At 35.8% G+C, this 24,431-nt stretch overlaps 1 protein-coding gene across 2 annotated transcripts in view; it reads left to right on the forward strand.

Annotated features, from left to right (window-relative positions):
- ormdl3 (ORMDL sphingolipid biosynthesis regulator 3) overlaps window positions 1–21,065 on the forward strand; it is a 73,583-nt gene extending 52,518 nt beyond the window's left edge. For both annotated transcript variants that reach the window (XM_067370292.1, XM_067370293.1), the window contains 2 exons: window positions 16,555–16,643; window positions 17,264–21,065. In XM_067370292.1, the coding sequence (XP_067226393.1) occupies window positions 16,555–16,630 (76 nt within the window). In that variant the 3' untranslated portion in view covers window positions 16,631–16,643; window positions 17,264–21,065. The remainder of the gene's footprint in view (window positions 1–16,554; window positions 16,644–17,263) is intronic.
- The last annotated feature ends 3,366 nt before the right edge of the window (window positions 21,066–24,431 follow it).

The raw sequence follows: 24,431 nt of genomic DNA on the forward strand, positions 1-24,431 counted from the left end.
ACTTGATAAGGGAGCGCTCTGAACTCCTCTACATGAGGAACATGACGTCCTGTTGTTTATCTCATTTCTAGTGGACTGAATGGAATAGCTGGGTGCACACTGTGCGATTTTGCCTTCAATGTGAACCTTAACCTCTAAATTTTAGCCTTTGGGTTTGTGCTGTATTTCAATTTCATGTGTCAATTGGGGTCTCACAATGTGACATGGATGACCAGCCAGTCAACTGCATTGACCGTGACCGAAGTCTTAAGATGTATATCAAACAGTCTGGCACAAAATAAAGTTGGTGACGCACAGTCTGCCTTTTCTTTCTCACTGTGATAACACAGTGTGATAAGTAACAACCGTGAAGGACATAGTTTTGCTTTTTAGAGCACTGAATGTGTATTGTACTTCAAATCTTAAATGTATATTTTTAAAACACTTACAGATTTAGGTGCACTTTGTAACAATACAAACCTCGTTTACCGTTATTACATAATAACAAATGTGTAATTTGCAAGTATATTTACAGTAAATACATACATAAGTTTTAACAGAAATTAAATGAAAGTGTATTTCAGTCTACCAAAAAATGCTTGACGCTACATTCAGCAGTACACTTTAACCATGTGAAAGAAAATAAGAGCAATTATGAAATTACATATAAAGTTAGTTAAAAAGGCACTCTGAAGTTCATTTAATTGCATTTAAAGGGTTAGTTCACACAAAAATGAAAATTATGTCATTAATGGCTCACCCTCATGTCGTTCCAAACCCGTAAGACCTCCGTTCATCTTCGGAACACAGTTTAAGATATTTTAGATTTAGTCCGAGAGCTTTCTGTCCCTTCATTGAAAATGTATGTACGGAATACTGTCCATGTCCAGAAAGGTAACAAAAACATCATCAAAGTAGTCCATGTGACATCAGTGGGTCAGTTAGAAGTTTTTGAAGCATCGAAAATACATACATTTAACCCTGAAATGCATGACTGTTTCGCCAATCATTCTTACATATTCGGGTCTTTATCGACCCGGATCTTTATCTAACACGTAAGGATCTCTACCTGTCGTGACGATATAAAACTCCTCTGATATTAGAGTAACAATTACAGAAGAATAAAATAAATCGGATTTTGTTACCTTTTGGAGCTTGAAAGGGCTCCATTTGAGCAGATGTTTTATGCCATCATCACTGTCCTCCTCAGAGCTCATTTCCCAGTAAATTCAGCAAATAATGGGCTTGTTTTATGTTTGAGGTCATGAATATTAGCCCATTTGCGATCTCAAACGTATTATCAAAACTATATAATTTTCAACATCTTCAAAATCAATATTTCCATCACTAACAGCTTCACCAGATCCATCCAGTAACAGTTACAGTCATATTTGATTGTGTTCAGTACTTGTTCTGCAGTAAATCGCTGAGCCATTTCATGTTTTTCTTATTATTTCGTTTTCTGTCTAAATGAGTCGTCACTTCAGCATTGTGTTTCAGACATTGCCACCTTGTGGAATAAAGGTGAATTGCACTAATTCTGTCATCTAAGATTCAATTATTGTTGTGCAGAAAAAATATACGTACACTCATACAGACCTCGGGTCGTTTGCGACCCTATACAATTTTTACAAAAAATGAATACAAAAAAAGGCATTCTTTTATAATTTTATGATTTTTTTCATGTAATATTCTTTATAATGAATTAATTGAGGAATACCAAGAAGGTTGATGTCTAACTTTAAAAAATGAACGAGGAGGAGGGTAGCGAATGACGTCCCGGGTCACTAAACACCCGAGGTATGCATTTAATGACATAATTTTTGGGTGAACTAACCCTTTAATATAAAATGAAATTATAATACATTTAATTTAATTGCGATTAACATGCAATTAAAGGTATAATATGTAGGTTTTCGCCTCTAGATGGCACTTATTTAAAACAGAGGTGTAGCTTGATGACGCCTTAATTTCACGGAATCATGAAAGGTGTTGGTGGAAAGAATCGGGCAGAAATGGCTGAGCTAATATATTAAATATTTATTAACATTACTGTAGTATAAAGCAAGGTGTGGCTGAACGCCGTTGGAACTGAACAAGGCCGCTGGAGCGATTGCTAATGACAGAGAAGTGCAGTGAGCAGTGGAGATTTTATTATGCTGCAGACAAGCACTTCTGCTTATTCCAGTCATGTGTATGTGAAGTAACGCAGTGCTGTTTTCTTCTATTAGATACATTTGTGTGTTAAAAGTTGTTATAATGCTACTCTGTGTGTCCGCTCTGTGGCAACCATGAGACACTTGTTGCACACTGCAATAAGCTAGATTGATATTAGGGAACATGATATTAAAACATGATCAAGAAAACGAGATTTAAACAATAAGACTTAGGGCCCTACGCCTGGCACAATGCGACACCATGCGCGATGCTAGTGTTTTTTGCTAGTTTCAGCCTGACGCAGTAATCATTTTCACATCCAACGCCACGTTGTTTAAATAGCAAATCAAATAGCACTCACGTCCATCTATTCACCCATGGGGGTGCTGGTCTGAAAACGAGATGTGTTCAGGCCCATTGTTGGTGCGTTGCTATTTTGAGGCAACTGAAAACAACTGCGCCATTGACCAACAAAAACCTGGTCTAAAGTCAGTGTATTTATTTATTTTTTGTTATTTAAAAGACGTGTTAGGAATATGCGCCTATAGGCAGGTTAAACTAGCAAAAGTGCATCCGCGCCATGTGCTTTAGACCATACACTTAGTTCATTTAAATAGGGCACTCACTGTGTTGAGCTATATAACAATGATTCAATTTCTGATGGTGAATGTATACAAACAATTGCTCACCTGTCTATCAAAACACATAATATATTAAAGCGTCTTTGGTGTTTCCATGTTTTCTACAAAATAAAACCGGAAGGGTAATGCAGATGTCATTGATAGGCAAGACACGGACACGGTCCGTGGCCTGGTTAAAATTGCTTATTTCTCTGGATTCAAACATTCTTGGAAACATATTGTAAGTACACAAGTCAACAAAATATATAACATTGTTCTAGTGGTTTTTGGCTATTTTAATCCAGAAATCTTACATATTGTGCCTTTAAGTGGCCAAAAATATTAAATTCACTTGACACCTATTCTATATCACTATTTTATTTTAAAGTATATTATTCTGGTAATGAGTACTGGTTTTAAAAGTATGCTAAACATATACTTTTTCACAAGGGCTGTTCAGTTGATAACTGTAGATGCAGAGGTATTTACAGAAGTTGCAAAGAAAGTAGCATATTAGTCCTCATTTAAAAAGTTTGCATACATTTTTTTTGTATGGATAGATAGTTAAACAAAAACCAAAAGATACAAAAGAGTCTTTGTTGCAGGCAGCCATTTGTGCAGTGCCATTCTGGGGGAAAAAGTCCTCTATTTTATTTAAAGTTTTAAATGACTGTATTTGAATGAATGTTTTGTGCTAGTTTGGCGTAGTTCTCGTCTTCACTCTCTTTTCTCCATACGGTAACTTGTTAACACTCCTCTGTGCATGTCATGATCTGACACGCATGGAACTTTTCCCAAAACATAATCAGTGCAACTAAATGAGCAAGGTTCCTGTCTTAATTGGTTTAGACACACAAGATGTTCATTTTTGTGCAGCACATTCATGAACTTGTATAAAAAGAGAGATGATAGACGCGGCTTAAAATAGCTTTACTCTGGTCTTTGTTCTGTCTGGAGCAAAACATCCCCAAGTCATAGATTTTGAAGTTTGAACCATGCTGAAAGGTGGTCGAATTGGTCCCTGGGAGCCAGAAGACACCTCAGTGGCATTTTCTGCATGTCTGGTTGCCATGTTTTTGGCACATGTTTCTGTGTGGAGGGCAGTGCAAGTGTAAATTAGGTGGAGGTGCAGGATTAGCTGTTGGCTAATCAAACATGTCATTTAACAGGCAATTTGAAGTGTTTTGATGAGGTTACTTCATCTGTAAATCATTTACACATATCAAGAAAACAGTAAATTAGTTATTGTAGTCCATAGGTATTTAAAAAAATATTTATGGTAAAATAGTTTGTTCATTTATTTGATTGATTGATTAACTTTAGACTAGTTTTATCAATACTTTTCCATATGGAAATAATTATATGTATACTAATAATCAGCATTTCTCTCACTTCTTCCACAATGTTGGATTTTTTTTTTTTTTTTTTTTTGGATGAATTTTAAATCTGGATAAATATGGTTAGCTCATTTGTCTGTTCCTCTGTAGCAGTCAGTTATCATCACAAGCATTGCATTTGATTTGTGCTGCTGCTATTCGGAGACATGTCTGACATTGATGTGTTCTGTCTTTATTTCTTGTGACTTCTTACTCTCTCACTGCTGTATTAAACCGAATAAATATTTAATATGCTTACTTCACATTCACAAGTACATAGACATTTTATCTTGCTTTCTTGTCCAGTCCAGTCCTGTTATTTTTACTTTTAACAAGTTTTTTTTATTTTATTCTTTCTCACCAACAATGTGGTAGCAGTATGTTTGCATCTTCCTTATAGTCATAAAGGGGTAGTTCACCCAAAAATGAATCTGTCATCGTTTACTCACCCTCATGTTGTTCCAAACCTGTACCAATTTCCTTCTTCTGCTGAACACAAAAGAAGATATTTTGAAGAATATGGGTAATCAAACCACCCCAGCTAGGGCCCAATTGACTATAGTATGGAAAAAAATGCTATGGAAGTCAGTGGGGCCCATCAACTGTTTGGTCAACATTCTTCAAAATATCTTCATTTGTGTTCAGCAGAAGAAAGAAATTCATACACGTTTGGAACAACTTGAGGGTGAGTAACTGATGACTGAATTTTCATTTTTGGGTGAACTATCCCTTAAACCTGTTGTTTGCAGGTTTCTCAATATATCTCAGATTTTCACCTAACTCTTGGCAATAATATTGTATGCTGAAGTGTAGTGAAGCTGATATAAAGAAACAGCAACTTTCTGACATTCTTCTGTGAAACTATGATGATATGAAATGTCAGAGGGATTGTCTTGACGTCGGATGTCTTTATTGAAAGGATCTAAACCAATACTTGAGCACCAAAATTATGGAGGATGGCTTTGACAAACAGTGGGAAAGAGGCTTATAGTGAAAAGCAGGAGGGAATAATGCAGAAATGGCATAAGGATTTGCACCATCCTGCAACAATCTTCTCTTCAATCTCCTCTTCTCAAGCTGCTTTTGAGTTCAAAATAATTGAGTATAGAGTGATACACACTCAGAGATCTTTACTGATTATAACACACTAGCTCATATAGCGTCCTTATCCTGACCATTATCAGTAAACATTATAATTGCATTATTGTTGTTGAGGAATCAGTTTTTTTTCTTGATCTTTGAGATAAAAGAGCTTTATGTACTATGAAAACATACTGTAACTTTCAGAATGCCAACTTTCATCCAAGTCCAAAAACACCATTTATTGAAACTAAGCTGCAAAGATGACTTTATTTCTCAGAAGTGTGACAGACAAGATTAAAATCAGGTTAAAATCTCTTAAGGCTACACATATATATATATATATATATATATATATATATATATATATATATATATATATATATATATATATATATATATATATATATATATATATATATATATATATATATTTTTTATATTATATATATTATATATATATATATATATATATATATATATATATATATATATATATATATATATATATATATATATATATATATATATATATATATATATATATATTATATATATATATATATATATATATATATATAATATAAAACGGTACAGTCAGTAATATTGTGAAAGTAGCTGTTTATGATCCTTGAGAAATCATTCTAATATGCTGATTTGATGTTCAAGAAACATTTCTTCTTATTAGTTTCCTATTCCTAGTTTCCTGTGTGCCAGTCCCTTGATTAATGATTCAGTTCACCTGTTGTGCAATTAATTAGCTCTTTTGTGTATTTAAGTCCTATCTTCATTTAGTAGTGGTTCAAAGTCCGATTAATTTCCGCAAACCTGTTCTTTTCGGACAGTTCGGCTCAAAAAGCCGATCGATAGGTTGATTTCGCTTAAAAACTTAAAATATTATCTGCATGTACAATAAACCATAGTAAAATGTATTTACATCTCTTGACAGAAAGGGTTTTGCATGCTAATAAAATGTTATTGAATAACAATAGTCATAATACGCATATTTCAAGTACGTGCCTCAGGCTTGCATTGTATCGTCAACTCACTCAACTGACTCCTCGGTAATCCTGCAAACTTCGACAGTCAGTTGGACTGGCTCATTTGCCGCTTTTTGAGTCAGACGTGCTACTTCGGCTGTGTGTTTTGTGTCATCAACACAGAACTAAAGTTCGATTCAGTTCGATTAATGAACCGGCTCGACCGGTTACTTCCTGAGGACCTGCTCAAAAGAACGATTCGTTCAAGAATCGAACATCACTATCATTCAATTCATTATCCAGTATCATCAGTGTTAGACAGTTGTTATTCTCTTTTCCTGAGTGTTCCTGTGAGTTTTGCATTGAATTTGCATTGCATTCTCCCTTTGTGTGCGCTTCCTGTTAGCAGCCTCCCGTGAAAATTATCAGTGTAGAAAAAGTGCTGATTCATATTTTTGTGGAAACCGTAATTCTTTTCTTTCAGGATTCTTCAAATATAAAGTTCAAACAAACCGCAAAATAGAAATATTTTGAAATATTATAAATAGGTTTACTATCATATAGTACTATACTAATACCAATATGCAGCATTTAAAAAAAATACAAAATATTACTTATTATCATGCAATTGGGTCTTTATTTCTTATAATTGTGACTTTTTATGTCTTATTTGCAACTTTATACTGTATCTCATAATGTGATTTTAATTCTTTATCTTACATGTCTTACTTTTTAAGAAACTCAGAAACAGAGATAGAACTTAGTGGTACAGAGGAAAGAAAAAACTGACAATCTACATGCAATCCAATGATTTGAAAACACCCTACACTTCTTAAATCACCCTCTTCAAAATCACACAGATTACTCCACATCTTGATAAAGGACAGAAATCCATTCTCTGCCCAACATGATAACCAGCACATCCCTGGCACAGGCATCCACCCACCCTCTCTCTCAACTTCGGATGGCATACTGCCATGGGCAGATAAAAACACACCTCCATCATTAATACCATTTGTTATTAATACTTTAAAACTCCATGAACATCCACATTGGCAAGAATCCAGCAAAGATTTACTGTACATGGACATCTATGGTATCGTCTTCAAAAGATCTTCTGTCATGTCTTCATGAAGGAGTTGCAATGTTCGGCTTTGGTCAGTATAAACTTAAAAGGAGCAGACTCGGCAGGAGCTAAGAGAAAAGGTTTTCAAACACAAAGACATTTTGTTTGGCACTGTACTTGAGAAATTAGCTCTCACGTCTGCTTCACATACCTCTGATAGCAGTGTTTTCCTCCTTTCCTCTACAGCTCTGTTTTTTCAGGCCGGCATATAATAACATACATTTAGCAGGCCGGCTAAAGCCAGACAGTGAGCTGTGTGGAGGAGCTCTGAGGTTTGAGCTTTGCCTTTGCTTATGGATGTAATAAAAGCAGTTGCTGAGGGTCCAGTTATGTTGAAGCACCATTCAAATGTTCTGCTTCTGGGATAATTGATAACTCTAAATATCAGTAGAATATAGATTAAACTTATGGTTGTTTTGTTGTTGATCGTAAGGGCTGGGTTTCCTTAAGTTGAATGTTACTAAGTTGTAATTAATCTCAATGGCACATTTCCCAAAATATCCTTAACTATGTAGCAAGTAGAAGCATTTTTAAAAGTTTGCCAATAATTAACAAATGTCCTAACTCTGATTCAGCATTCTCTGTGGCAGCAGAATGATAAAATACACAGTTAAAGGTACAATATGTAAAATTTTTGCAGTAAAATATCCAAAAACCACTAGGCTAGTGTTATATATTTTGTCCAGCTGATTACTAACAATATCTCTAATGTTTTCAACGACTTGTAAATCATGAGAAAATTCCCATTCTAAATAGTGACACGGGGCAGTGCGGTCGCCTGTCAATGACGTCAGTTACCTTTGTTACCGCCTTTACTGACGTAGAAACCACATGACAACAGTGCCGTGGACAAATGCGGAAGTAGTGTCTAGCGTCCAGCAAACCACTAGCTTGCTTCAAGCAGTTCCTTATTTACTTCTTGCACGTTTTATGGTGGATTGTGTTACTTATTTATGGAACATAATTACTGTTTACCATCTGCCGCTGGTTCTGTCGACAAGGACAGCTCCCTTAAACTCATGACCGGAAAAGCGGAAGCGGCACCGGCGACTGTGTCATAATAAAAGTCCTGCTGCTCGTGAGGCGTGTGTTGATCAATCGCTTCAGCTCCTCGTTCAGCTCCCGCAACACTCGGTCCTGCTCTGCTTCATACTACAGTAACGTTAATAATCGCATCCACGAACATGAGTTCTTCCAGACTCCAATCCCTACCGTCCGTTGAGATGGAAACCACATGTCCCAAGTTTCCGCTCTAAAACTTGGCGTCATCAAACTACGCCTTTGTTTTGAATAGGCTTCTAGCGACCTCTAGCGGAAAAAAATATCACAAATTGTACCTTTAATACATCATTTACACACCTATTGTGCATCTTTTATTCTTCATTGTGATGCATTAGTGCTTTTGTGTTTACTGTTATGTGTTCCAGTTATGTGTTCCAATGACTTTATCTCATTAAAGCTGCACTTTTTCCAATCGTTTGTCATATTTATACACAATAATTTTCAAAAGTTTGGGGTGAAGTGTCTTATGGCTAAGGCTGCATTTAAAAATACAGTAAACTACTGTGAAATGTTAATATATTTTAAAATAACTTTTTTCTGTTTTAATATATTGTGAAATGTAATATATTCCTGTGATGGAAAAGCTGAATTTTCAGCATCATTACTCCAGTCTTCAGTATCATTCTTCAGAAATCATTCTTATATGCTGATTTGGTGCTAAACATTAAAGGCATAATATGTAAGATTTTTGCAGTAAAATATCCAAAAAACATTAGGCCAGTGTTATATTTTGTTCAGATGAGTACTTACAGTATCTCCAATGTTTCCAACTATTTGTAAATCATGAGAAAATTGCGATTTTAACCAAGGATATGGGATGTGTCCAGGAGTCACCTGTCAATGGCTTCATATCCGCATTACCCTCGGTTTTTGGTAACATTTATTGACAGAAAACGAATTATTGTTATATAGCTCAACACGTTTAGCCTTATTGTTTAAATCTAGTTTTCTTGATTTTCCGAGAGTACCATGCGAAAAACACTATTTTGTCAAGAAGCTAAGTAATACAGCATTTTCTCCATCATACAATACGTTTTAAAATTAATTGTATGCCATTTTTCAACACAAGCCACCCAGCATTTATTAATAAGATATTCTAAAAACGATACCGATTTTAACAAACAATTATTGTCCGATACTGATATTTGTCACTTCCTGTGTTTTTGGTCATTATTCCGAAGTTACAAAAGTTATTTAGTCAAGAATAGCGTGTGATCTTTTGTTATTTGTTTAGCATTAAAGCGCAGACAACAGTGCTAGGACTATGCAAGCTAGTCATTATGCAGCTAAGTGCCGTCATGCAGTTAATTAATAATCCATCAGTTTGTTATATTTGCCTTTTTCCTGCTAAAGCTGATATACTGATGGTTGTAATTTGAGCAAAAATTGGCCGATAAACATCGGCGACCGATACATCGGTGCATCCCTAGTTTATACTACTTACACATACAGTGTAATTACAGTACTTTAGATGAGGGAAATTTCACTTTGTACAGTTAACTGTATCACATGTTGTACACCCTCAAGCTTGTAATTGTCAAATTTATTTGTAGACAATTTACTGTATATTGCAGAGGTAGAGAAAGGTAGAGAAAGTCTTGGCAGAAGACCAAGAAACTGCTATAGTTCTGTATACTGTAATGAAATTTGACAGTTTTTTTTTTTTTTTTTTTTTTTTTTACTGTAATTGACAGTTGTGTTGCATAGCATGTTAATATTCAATTAATTGGTATTTAAACTTTCTTTTCTAGTGTTTTCATCTACTGTAGGATCACTTTAATGTAGTGTAATGAAAATTATTTTTTCCTAAAGCTGATTGTTGTATTTTACTGTATCTTATCTTCACTCTTTCATTTATGTTCTATACTGTAATAGACATTGAGCTGCAAAATAATTCCTGAATTCCAATAAGAGGTTTTTTGTTGTTATTGTTGTTGTTGTTGTTGTTACAGTGTTATGAATTGATCTCATTAGTGTTCACTGGGCAGGAAAATAGTCTGTAAATTTCTTAAAGGTGCCCTAGAATCAAATATTTAATTTATCTCGGCATAGTTAAATAACAAGAGTTTAGTACATGAAAAAGACATACATTGAGTTTCAAACCCCATTGCTTCCTCCTTCTTATATAAATCTCATTTGTTTAAAAGACTTCCGGAAAACACGCGGATCTCAACATAACACTGACTGTTACCTAACAGTCGGGATCATTAATATGTACGCCCCCAATATTCGCATATATGCCAGCCCATGTTCAATGCATTAGACAAGGAAAGGCAGTATTAACGTCTGGATCTGTGCACAGACTATGTAAGCCAGCAAGAACAACAGCGAAAAATGGCAGATGGAGCAATAATAACTGACATGATCCATAATAGCATGATATTTTTTGTGATATTTGTAAATTGTCTTTCTAAATGTTTCGTTAGCATGTTGCTATTGTACTGTTAAATGTGGTTAAAGTTACCATCGTTTCTGAGACAAGAGAAACACTTGCAGTCTGTATAATGCATAAACACAACTTCATTCTTTATAAATCTCTCCAACAGTGTAGCATTAGCCGTTAGCCACAGAGCACAGCCTCAAACTCATACAGAATCAAACGTAAACATCAAATTAAATACTATACTCACATAATTCGAAGCATGCATACAGCATGCATAACGAACATCTTGTAAAGATCCAATTGAGGGTTATATTAGCTGTGTGAATTTTGTAAATGCACTGTAATATAGTCGAGAGCTCGTGTGGCAGGGAGCACGCCATTTAAAGGGGTGGCGCGCTGCCAAAATCAGTGTATAGTTAATGATGCCCCAAAATAGGCAGTTAAAAAAATTAATTAAAAAAAATCTATGGGGTATTTTGAGCTGAAACTTCACAGACACATTCAGGAGACACCTTAGACTTATGTTACATCTGGTGAAAAAGCATTCTTGGGCACCTTTAAGTTTTGTGTGTCATCTGAGGCCAAATCTTGATTCTGACAAAAGAGAATATGTTTTTGACTGAAATATTGACATGGAAGTTTGAGGTTTGTACAAATTGGTGTGTAGTTGTGAGATTGTGTTTATTGATGGGAGAAAATGGTGAATTGTTTCATGAATTCAGTGTTGTAATTTCTTTCAAATAATTAAAAAACTGTGAACATTTAAACACTAGTGGATATAAAGACAATGAAATAAAACAGGAAAAAAAAAAACCTGACTGTCTCCATGTTCTTTGATATATTAATTGATGTTGAGAGGTTTCAGTACTACACTACACTTCATTAACTAGGATTAATTTTGCTGCATTTGATTAACACTTAAGTAGTAGCAGAGCAATAGCCCGTTGCATCACTAACATTCAATCTAGTTACAGTGAACATATCTGGCAAAATCTGAGGACAGAAGTGATGCAAACTGCTGCAACTATTGTACTCACACTACTAAAGGGATATTTACACTGAGCTTTTGTGTAATTTCTTCCTTAGTTCAGTGAGATTTTCAATAAGCTGTGTCCGTTTATTGACTGTGACTGTGTGTTTATTCATGGTAGCCTTTTGAGTCACTGAAGATAGAAATCGACGTAGTGGAAACAGCAGTAGGCGGATAATGAAATTTAATTTGCAGTCATTTCAGACAAGGATGTTTGCCTGCAAGTGGATCAGTACATTTCTCTGCTTTTTGATGCTCTTATGTTTAAATGACTTGTGAATAACAGGTGAGAGGAGAAGAGGGGAGAAAAGAAGCAACAACAAAAAAGAGAGAAAGGAAGTTGCAAAGACAAAGCAGAAGGTCTTTGATCTGTTGAGCTGAAGAGATGCCACGTGGATGACCTCGTTTCAGGAGGAGGCAAACATAGGACTCAGAATGTGTGGTGTTTATTCTGGTTGTCAAAGGAAACGCTTGTGTGGGTGATACTGGCCTTTTGTGAGGCACATGAGAATATACATAAGCACAGAGTGTGGAGTTGTGCTGATACACACTCTCTCACTTTGTGAATGTGTGTGTGGATTCACAGCATGGTGGGATTTTGTCCACAAATTTGACAATTCTCCCCTATGTGTTTGCATTGGAGCATGTTTCATCTAAAACAACATTCGCATCAGTGTGGGTATCATATAAATCTGCACCGTACATATACACATGGCTCAAAGAAGGTACAGCAATCCTGAATCCTCATCCTCTTCCTGGAACTCTATTATTATTATTTTTTCTTCTTATTTTGGAAAGTCATCGAAACTTTATAATGGATTTTTATCCTTTGCTATTTGGGCAAAATGGAATGATTTCAGTCACCACTACATAACTATGATGGCTTCTGGAAATGTGAAAAGGCTCCATTCTTTTCTCTGTCTCTCTTTTCTCATGCTGTTTCTTCTTCTTTTTAGTGGCCAAACACCGAGCGAAGGGGCTATAGAACCTATTGTAATCCCCAGTGTTCCTATTCTTCTTCTTCTTCTGCTCTTGAAGTCTATGGCAGCCCAAAGAACCATTTGTGGGAAAGTTATAAAATTTGGTACACAGATAGAGGACAGTCGGAACTGTTACCATAGCAATTTTGGAGTTTCTAACTCAATCCCTGTAGCGCCAAAACTGTCCAAATTTTCACTCACGTTTATGCTAATAATTTTTGAACTGTAAGGGCTTTTTCTATGGAAGAGGATTAGGGCCAAGCAATAATAAAAAAATAAAACCATCTCGAGATTAAAGTTGTTCAATTTCAAGAAAAAACTTGTTAAATTTTGAGAAAAAAGTCTAAATAAAATGTTGAGAATAAACTCATTAAATCATGAGAAAAAAGGTTGTTAGATTATGAGAACAAATTCGTTAAGTTATGAGAAAAATGTCATTAAATTTCGAGATAAAATGTTGAGAATAAAGTAATTAAATTACAAGAAAGAAGTCGTTAAATTATGAGAACAAATTCTAAACTTTTTTCTCATAATTATCCATTAAATTATCCACGACATGTTTATCCTTTTGATCTTTAATTCTTAAAATTAGCAAAAGTCTAACCTTTCATTGAAGAAAAAGAATTGAAAGTGGGGGGAAGTCACATTATGAAATAAATGTTTATCTACAAAACACGTTGGCCACAATTATTGGCACCCTTTTATTCAATAATTTTTGCAACCTCCTTTTGCCAAGAAAACAGCTCTCACTCTTCTTCTATAATGCCTGATGAGTTCTTCAGATCCTTCAGATTCCAGCTCCATGTTGGTGCTTCTTCTCTTCAGTTCACTCCACTCATTTTCTTTAGGGTTCAGGTTGGGGGACTGGGATGGTCATGGCAGAAGCTTCATTTTGGGCTCGGTGACACATTTTTGTGTTGGTTTTGATGTTTGTTTTGGATCATTGTCCTAATGGAAGATCCAACCATGGCCCATTGTTGGATTTCTAGCAGAAGCGGTCAGGTTTTGAATTTTTATTCTGTGGTATTTGATAGAATCCATGATACCATGGATCTGAACAAGATGTCCAGGACCTCCAGCAGAAAAATAGGCCCACAACATTAAAGATCCAGTGTTATATTTAACCGTGGGCATGAGGTACTTTCTATCCATGTGTGCACCAAACCCATCTGGTGTGTTTGCTGCCAAAAAGCTCTTTTTTTAGTTTCATCTGACCATAGAAGCTGGTCCCGTTTGAAGTTCCACTCTTGTCTGACAACTGAATGTGCTGGAGATTGTTTCTGGATGAGAGCAGAGGATTTTTCTTGAAACTCTCCTGAACAACTTGTGTGGATGTAGTTGCTATTTGATCAATTTTTTTTTAGGCTTTCTGAAACTCAAGACTCAACTAATTCTCCAACTGTGATCCTTGGAGAGTCTTTGGCCACTCAAACTTTCCTCGTCACCTTGCATTAGGGCGATTTAGACACACGTCCTCTTCCAGGCAGATTTGTAATATGTTTAGTTGATTGGAACTTCTTAATAATTGCCCTGATAGTGGAAATGGGGATTTTCAATGCTTTAGCTATTTTCTCGCAGCCACTTTCTATTTTGTGAAGCTCAACAATCTTTTGTTGCACATTAGAACTATATTCTTTGGTTTTACTCATTGTGATAAATGATTAAGGGAATTTGGCCTTTGAGTTTCCTCATATTTATACTCCTGTGGAACAGGAAGTCATGGCTGGACAATTTCATGTTCATGATCACCCTGGTGTGCTAAAAAAATGTAAATATGAATGGGAATATACTTCAGAGATATTTTACTCATAAATATTCTAGGGGTGCTAATAATTGTGGCCAATGTGTTTTGAAGAAAAACATTTATTTCATAATGTGATTTTTCCCCCCCCACTTTCAATTCCTTTCCTTCAATGAAAGATTAGATTTTTGCTAATTTTATTAATTAAAGATCAAAAGGATAAACAATGCAGATTTATATTTATAGTCATCTTTGATCATATTTACCAAGGGTGCCAATAATTCTGATCATCACTGTATTACTAGTGATTTATGATTTTTCAGCCATTTTGCCTAAAATCATCTTAATATGTCTTTAATTGGCACAACTTCTTGTGCCTTCTTTGTGCTTGGCCTTGTTTTGTTTTGTTTTGTTCTGTTTTCTGTGTCCTCTCCTTTGATATCTTTTTTTTTGTCTCATCTTTTTTGTCTCATCAAAACTAAAAATAAAAAATTAAATCTTGAGTAACATTTAATAAACAAACAAATAATAAAATTGACAAAAGCATGTAATTATTAAACACTATAAATAATATTAAAATAAAACTGCTCTTAAATAAAAATAAAATATCTAAAAAAAATCTAAAATCTCATTATTTCTCATCCTTTTTTAAAAATGTTTTTTGCTTTGTCTCTTCTCATCTGCTCATGCCTTTTCCTCAACTTTCTCTATCCTCATCTCATCTCATCTCAATTCAAATTTTCTTTTTTTTTTGTCTTGTCTCTTCCTATTTTTGCCCTCCTCTCCTCGAATATTAAATTGTTAAGGAGGATGTCTTGTTTCTGTATGTACTCAAACATGAGCATGCATAGGTTCTTGTGTGCTGAACTGTTTTGGGTTTCATTTGAAGCAGCATTGGCAGAAAAGAGATATAGAAGCAGAATGCTGGAGTGAAATGTATGTATGGCATCTACTAGAAGTTCATCACAACAAACTATGGTTCACCTGACACTTTTCTGTGTGCAACTTTCATGTAAGAGAACGAGTCTCATACATGCACAGAATTCTTGGAAATAGTTTGGAAAAGATTGTTCTTTCTATGTCTGCTCATACTCCTTTCACACACTGAATTAAGTCAGAGGAAAGATTGCTCATTTCAGAAGAAATTGACTCTCACAAGGCCCTGTGTTGATATTGATTCACTCACATCTGTTTATTCCAAAAGCGATCACAGCTCTCACAACACAAATTGATTCTTTGTTTGAGCAAATAATCAAAGCCAGCAAGAACTGAAAGTGAAGGATGGTCCCTATTATCTAAAGCAATAATGCTGAACTGTCATATAACACGATTTAATCTTTATTTCCACCGCACAACAGCAGTTCCAGGAATCAAACATTCTCTGACAGGTATCTGCTATAAACTCTCTCTGCCTGCTGAGACATACAGACCAGATGCAATCACTGACACATCTTATCACATTGTGGTTAGTAATGGCAGTACGGACACAGCCATGCAGAGAATGATGCAAGCGCACACAGTACCCAATGTGCCTGTCTGAAGAGGTACATGGAGTCTTTTAAACTCTTTGATATCTGTATCAAAGTACAAATCGTGAGAACTCCAATGTTATGAGAAACTTTCATGTATTTCTTTACTTTCATCTTGATTTCCATGTGAAACCAGCGTCTTTTATGTCTCACTGTCATAAAAAGAAGCTTGTGAGTTGCCCTTATTACAAGACGAGTACATCATATAACAATCATAAGACTTATTTTATGCATAGTTTTGCTATGTTGAATGTTTTTTAAGCTGAAGTTATACATATACATATTATAAAACAAATAAATCCTTGCAAACTGTAGTTTTCTATTGGATGAGCCATGTTCAGAGAGATGTTGAACGATCAATGTTCAATGTTACGTAATCAGATACTCAGATAAGTAACTAGTAATGCATTACTTTTAAATTTACAACAAAATATCTTATTAACCTTATTATCTTATTACCTTATTAAATAAGTAACGCAAGTACTTGTTTTCTCATTTTTTTGATTGACAGCTCTCCTGTCCCCATGTTGAGAGAAATCAGGACTGCAGAGGCATTGTGTGTCAACATGATGGTTATTCTAGACTAGTTCTAGACTAAATGTGAGCATACATTTACTCATTTACCTTTTCTCCTGCGTTCTATTCTTCTGTATTCTTCTGTGTGTTTGTTTGAACTGCGCCCTCTACTGTACAGGCATGAATTCTCATTTCCTTCAGCCTGAGGCTTATTCATTTCACTTTTGGTGTGAAAGGGCTTTACATTTGCCAAAAATAAAACTTTTTTGTTGTTATAAAAACAAACAAACAAACAGCCCAGATGAGAAAAAGTAACGGAAAAGTAACGTAATGCATTACTGTCCATAAAAAGTAACTAAGTAACGCAATTAGTTACTTTTAAGGGAGTAACGCAATATTGTAATGATTTACTTTTAAAAGTAACTTTCCCCAAAACTGGTTGTTAATTAAATTAATTTATTATCAAATTGCTTTTGCTTTTCCTTGTGACCACATCACATTTGTAGTATAAATATCCTAATGTATCCCAGACAACCATTGTAGCAAAACCAGGGTTTTAAACATTTCTGCTTAAATAAGACCAATCCAAACAGTTGTTTATTGAACAGATTGGAAAATGTCACAATTGAGGTGAGTAAATGGCACATTAAACAGTCTTTGAAGGAATGCTGGTGGTGGATAACTTGAGTTTCTTTTTGGTGTAGGTTGTGACTGATGATGATGATGACAAAAAATGAAGGATGCATTTGGAGACCCCATTTGAAGGAGCCTTCAAATTGGGACAGCCTTCGTCACATCGCTGTGATGCAAACGGCCTTCGAACGTGGCCTTTGAAGGATGCAGCCTCTGAATTGGGATGCAGCTAGGGTGCATTCCTCTTCGCTTTTAGACATACACTGGCAAACTTCCCTAAGTACTTCCCCTCAGGGAAATCCCTGCCACCATTTTGTCCCCTTGATTTTGACTGAGGGAGTGAGTCTACTCCAATGTACACTTCAAGCAGCTCTAAATCCCACAATTCAACCTGATTGTGATGTCACAGCAGATCACACTTAACTGTAGTGTATGATATATTAATTATTTTGAAAATTATTTGTATAATATATTAATCATTTTGAGATATAGTAGTACTTATACGCATAATACTTATACTATTGATATTATTTTTAATTTGTTTTTTTTTTTCAACAGCTCAAGCAAAACTTATATGCATATGCAGTAGAATGGTGAATAAAACATAATTATCATAATCAAAAAAGGGGTTTAAATAATAAATCAATTCAATAGTGAATTCCAAGTGATCATGGGCTTAGTGTGTTCCATTTAAGCCTTATGCATGAGTTCTGCCAGTAGTGGGCACTAGTAAGCAATGACGCGCATCTGAGTCCATTAGACGGAGGGAAGTTAGCGAGTGAAATAAACATTTGGGCTGCGTTCCACTCCAGTTTTAGACACGCACTCGCGAACTTCCCTACACACTTCCCCTCGGGGGAATCCCTGCTGCCATTTTGAAGTGTGTTCCACTTCGTGAAGTGGATGAGGGAAGTTTACATGGACAGGCGACTCGGTGAAAATCGAGGGAGCGAGTCTACTTCACATGTACACTTCAGGCAGCTCCATAACCCACAATGCAACACGATTATGACGTCAGCGCAAATCGCGTTTAATTTACCCTACCACAAACAATTATATGATATATTAATTATTTTTTTAAACATTTAAAACACACATATATACATATAGAATGCTGTATTAAACAAATTTGTAAGGGGAAAAAATAAATAATAAATCAGCTCCATTGCGGATTCCAAGTGATCAAGGGCTTAGGATGTTCCAGTTCAGCCCATTGCAAAGGTTCCACCAGAAGTGGGCACTCGTGCAACGTAAGCAATGACGTACATCTGAGTCAACGAGACCGAGGGAAGGGCATTTAAAAACCGAACTGGAACGCAGCCTTGGAGTGGGATGCAGCCTTAGTAAGTGACTTGGAGTACTAATGGGGAACAGGTGCGTGTGAGTGCGGATGAGGGACAGGAGGGGTGCTGGGAAATGTAGTTCCTGACTAGATGACTGAACTGGTGAAGATGGGCAGAACTTATGTTGAACACTTTACAATAAGATTCCATTTGTTAATGTTAGTTAATGCATTAACTATCATTAACAATGAAAAACTATTTGTTACAGTATTCATCTTTATTAATAAAATTACAACTGTCCATTGTTAGTTCATGTTAGCTCTGGTCCATTAAATAATGATACATTTATATGATTTTAATAATGTAATTGTAAATGTTGAAATGAATATTAAATACATAGTTCTGCCATGAAACTCTAGATGGCGCAGGCTGATGGGTCTTAAAACAAGCTGATGATAATTATAGTGTTAACTGCTTGGCACAAGCTGATTGGTCCATGTCACATCTGCAGCCAATGAGCTTGTTGCTCACACATTTAAATGGCTGGTTACATTCACTATTTCAGCGTTCCTCTAAAACCCTCCACTTTCCCCAGCTCCATCTGTAAAAATCTGCTATGGGTTATTGATATATGTCAATGTAAGGTAGTACACCTAGATCTCTATTATTTAATCCAAAAGGTTTTAATTATATTTTGCTACAAGGTATTTTAAAGATTTTGAAGTGTCAAAAGGTCATTCAGTTTAACCGTTCAAAGGCCAATATAGCCATTTTATTTGTGATTAAAATATCTAAAACTTGTCACGGATGACACAGAGACAAGAGGATTAGATCCAAATGCAGTTTTAATTGGGTAATCCATAATCGTAGTCACAGCCAGGCAAGGGTCAAAATCCACAGAACAGTCCACATAAAACAAAGAAAACACAAACAGAAGCCAGTGACCATAACCGAATCCACAATAACAAAAGCAGAACAAACCAGGTATAAATAGACAGACACTAATGAACAAACATAAAAAAGCTGAGTGCAGTGAGAGGATAATGAGTCCAGGAAGTGGGTTATGGGAATTGAAGTCCAAGTGTGGTGAGAAATAGTCCGTGTTGGAGTGCCCTCTAATGGCTAACTAGGGCATTCCAACTGGTGATAATGACAAAACTGTAGTAATATATATTTTTTATTCTGGCATAATTTTATACCATTATATATCAACATCGTGCAAATTGGTATCAGAATTATGTGTAGAAGTCATTGCTTTGTTGTGAGAAAGAATGTCCGGAAAAAATAAATTTCATTGATGTAATTCAGAGTAACCAATATCATGTGACAGGATGTGACATCATTCAGATACCTGCAAAGGACCACATGGTCATGAAGCAAAGTAACTAACCCTTCATTCCAATGTCCATACTATCCATCCTAAATAGTATGTGAGATTAAAATAAGTGTGTCCCAAAGCATAGTATGTTGAAAAGAGTATGCCAAAAGTCCCCGGATGGTCTACTATTTCCGGTAGATTTTCGAAGTGTGGATCCGTGCACACTATAAAGGCTAATATTGCCCACAACCCATTGCGCATTGGACGAGGATTCAGTTCAGAACTACAAACACGAGTAAAAAGTGTTAAAAAACTACAAAACATGGCGGATACGCGCGATCGACGCTGAGAGATTTGAGTGACTAATAATCAGTTTAACCTGATAGAAAATATATATTTAATGTTACCCGTGTTATTTTTCATCTGCAAATACCAATGTGGACTTTTATAAAGATCCGAATGGCCATTAACTTTTAAATGCATCATTATGCATAAATATGAGGACAGTTCTCCACATGAAAGACCCGCGACTGCAGATCAACGTGCTGCATTTCTCTCCGATACGGTAGGAAATTAGCTAAATGAAATGTGGAGGAAGTAAGATGATTGACAGGCCAGTTTACGGTGACAGGATGCGACAGAGAGAATTGACGCGATTGTATGACGTGTTAGTATGTCCCAAAGCTTGTCTACTCTTTTGCTACACACTCAAAAGTAAGTACTTTTTGTTCACAGAAAGAGTACATACTTTTAGGGCGTAGTATAAGTAGGCGAATTGGAACGCAGCACTCCTCTCTCCTAACTATTTAAAAAATTCATGTTTTCACTTGCTCATACGCATGTCCTGAAACATCAGGTCATTCATGGAAAATGTTGTAATGTTTTAAAAACTTGCACTAAATATAAAATGTTTGATTGTCTTTTTCTAGTTAGCTAGCTAGATATCAGCCTGTTAGCATTGTTTGAAAATATTGTCATTTGGTATGACCAAAAGTGTCATTCAGTAAAACCGAAATTTTGGTTAAACCGAATGACCTTTTGGTGCCAAATTTTGTCCATCTTGTAAAAAATGACAAAAGCAGTGTTAATTGATTATAAAAATCATATAATCTCATTGTTAACACTTAAAAAAAAAAAACCTTCAAAATTAATTATATCTCCATTATGTTTTTTTTTTTACCTTATTTGTCAATTTGCTACATGCTATTTCTGCAGCAGCACTATGTCTTACTCACAGCAGTGTATTGGGAACTGTTAAATTTTCATTACAGGGAATACATGAACTGGTTGTGGACCTTGAACACAGTGTAATTTGCTTTGTATAAAAGTGTCTGTGAAATGTATAAATTTAGCTAACTGTAATTTAAAGCATAGCACAGAGTCAGAGTGTGTTTGTTTGTGGATTTCTTTAATTTTTTCCCTTGCACCACATCGCCTAAAGGAGACTAGCTTGTAAAATAGTTGAATTCACATTACAAAGGCTCCATTGAAAAACATAATTAAGACGGTGTGTTTTTCTATAACTCAGTCCATCCCCTCTAGTTCTCTGACTAAGACCTCATTATCACTCCTTCCCTATTGATCTTCCTTCTTGTTGCCTCACGTACCCTTAGGTCCCGCGTGTGTGTGTGTGTGTGTGTGTGTGTGTGTGTGTGTGTGTGTGTGTGTGTACACTTAATTAAAATACCATGCCAATGCACTGAACGCATCTGTAATTCTCGAGCCTAAATATGTTCTTTTGATTGAGAAATTCGCAAGTCATGTTTCACTGTCAGTGGCTCAGATGTACAGTTGGACTAAAACAAACAGTATGATAAATAATGTCTCATTCTTCATACAGTAAATGCATATTTTGCTTTGGGTTGACAACCACAGCCTCTTTCAGCTTCTGATGATAGAAAGCATGAAAACATGATCTTTAGTGTCTCCCACAAACATCTCATCCCACAAGGCGTATTTCGCAGAGCGTCCAGCTGAGGCCTGCAAGTATTAATGATGTTTCTTTTCCATCCATGTCTTTTGAATATGTTAGCTATCAGCATATCACTGTTGCACATTGATGCATTATTATTATTATTATTACAGTAATTGCTGTTTTGTGAATACAGTGGTTATTTTGACATTGGCACGACATGAGGCAGGATTCATCTCCCACGCAGTCCTCTCTCACTCTACCGCTCTCTTTTTTTCATGTGTGACATTTCCTTGAATCTCTAGCCTCCCTCGGGTGTCTCTGCTCATCTGCAGACATGAGCAACATCGGCACGTGCCCTCTTTTCCTTGCTCTACCTCCCTCCCTTTCTGTTTCTTCTTCTCAAGTTTGATTTTTTCTTTCCCCTTTCCCTTTATACCCACTTTCTATCCTCTTTTCTGTCTTAATTTCTGATTCTCTTTTCCCTTCTTCTTCTAGATCTAAACTTTTTTCCCCTCTCCGCTTTATTCCCTCTCTAATTCCCTAGTCCTCATTTCTATCTTCATTTCTCATTCCCTTTCTTTGCTCTGTTCTTTTCCTTCTCTTTTATTTTTCATTCAAGATTCCTTAATTTCTCTTATTCTTTTTACTCTTTTCCTTCTCTCTGTTCGTTTGGATGAGTGAGCAGTGTTAGGATGCCATCCTGGGGCAGACATTTGGATATGTGGGGTGAGCAATTAGTCAATGTAAGAAGAAATAAAATGATTTTTATTGCAATTTTATGACATTGATGTCCTGGATCTAACACTGATTACATGCAGTACATCATTTTTTTCTTCCATGGAAAAAACAATGTTACAGCTTTTAAGATATAGGCTACATAAATTACAAAAGAACACCAAAAACTTGCTTAGATACTACATACTGTCATTAGGATATGTGACACGTGCTGTCAAAATGAGTCTGAATGTGCACATGCTATTTTCGAGCTACAGACAAAACAAGTGAAAAATGTCAATTTTGCTTGAATTTGAGGTTTTCACAAAAATTAGTTCATTAAGCCCTCTTTATTTGTACATTTTCTGAGAGACTCAAGTACCTTTCCTTTGTCCATGAAAAATGCAGTTTTTCTCTGCTCAATCTGGATGACTGGCGCTTCCTCTCAGCACAAGTTTGGTATTGTTGTAAAATTCATCATTCCAACTTTGTGAATATTCTTAGAAAATTCTTGATGGCTTGAATCTGAACCAATGAAATGTGATTCTCAAACTCATGCTGATGTAAACAGAATGATCTTATGCTAGTACACACCACAAGATAATCTTGGGTAATATCCTGATTATCTTGATGGTTCTACAGAGTATCTTCCGATTTTCCTGTGATGTGAGGTGTGTTAAGAGTGACTAAATCTGCTCGGAAGAATGTCAGAGCCACCTCGATCGTGAATATTTACGATCAGAAATCCTGATGTGTGGGGGCAAACCCAGAGGACAAATGCACGCACGTTCTGGAAATTATCACGTGAAATGAAACAATATCCCATCAGAAAGCGAGCTGACAGAAGACGCAATCATGGTGCAGCATTTATTTTCAGAACACATATTAAGATATTTTTCATAAAATCTGATGGCTCAGTGAGGCCTCCATTGACAGCAAGATAATTAACACTTTCAATGCCCAGAAAGCTACTAAAGACATATTTAAACCAGTTCATGTGACTACAGTGGTTCAATTTTAATGTTCACTGCCAAAGTCACATGATTTCGGTAAACAGGGCTTCATTATGTCATAAGTGTTTCAAAATGTTTCTAAATTTCAATAGTTCACGTGATTAGCAGTTTGATACATGATTTGAAACAAAAGATTCGTAAAGCTTTGAAGCTTCATGAAGCAGTGTTTTGAAATCGCCCATCACTAGATATTGTTGAATAAAGTCATTTTGTTTTTTTGGCGCACAAAAAGTATTCTCGTCGCTTCATAACATTAAGGTTGAACCACTGTAGTCACATGAACTGGTTTAAATATGTCTTTAGTAGCTTTCTGGGCATTTGAAAGTATTAACTATCTTGCTGGCAATAGAGGCCTCACTGAGCCATTGGATTTTAACAAAAATACCTTAATTTGTGTTCCAAAGATGAACGAAGGTCTTATGGGTGTGGAACGTCATGAGGGTAAGTAATAAATTACAGAATTTTTGAATGAACTAACCCTTTAAGGTATGGTTGCTAGATAATTATAATACATTATTTTGAAGGTTTTTAAATAGAGAATGTGAAAATAACAATAACTCAATTTCGATAATTTGCTCATTGCAACTCATTTTGCCAGCACAGATCACAGCTAATGCTGCAGCCATTCTAAGACACTATAGAACAGGGATGGGTAAATTCGGTCCTGGAGGGCCATTGTCCTGTACAGTTTAACTCCCACCCTGATAAAACTCACCTGCCTGTAGCCTTCTAGTAACATTCTGTCTAGTTCCTTGTAATCCTTAAGGACTTGGCTGTGTGCTCTGTAGGCCAGTATATTGCAGTCCAGTCCCATTCATGTGACGCAAGCAGCCTTTTGGTGTTCTCTTTGAGCTCTTCTCTTCATGTCCTCTATGGTTTGTTGATGCCAGAGGGGGACAAGCGTCAGCGTTTTAGAAATGGAATCTCTTCCGAATGTGTTCTTGTGTTGACAGTCAAAACTGTAATCTTCCACAGAAGGGTTGAGTCCAGAGTGTG

This window comes from Chanodichthys erythropterus, chromosome 19 (assembly GCF_024489055.1).
Source record: "Chanodichthys erythropterus isolate Z2021 chromosome 19, ASM2448905v1, whole genome shotgun sequence".
Lineage (NCBI taxonomy): Eukaryota > Metazoa > Chordata > Actinopteri > Cypriniformes > Xenocyprididae > Chanodichthys > Chanodichthys erythropterus.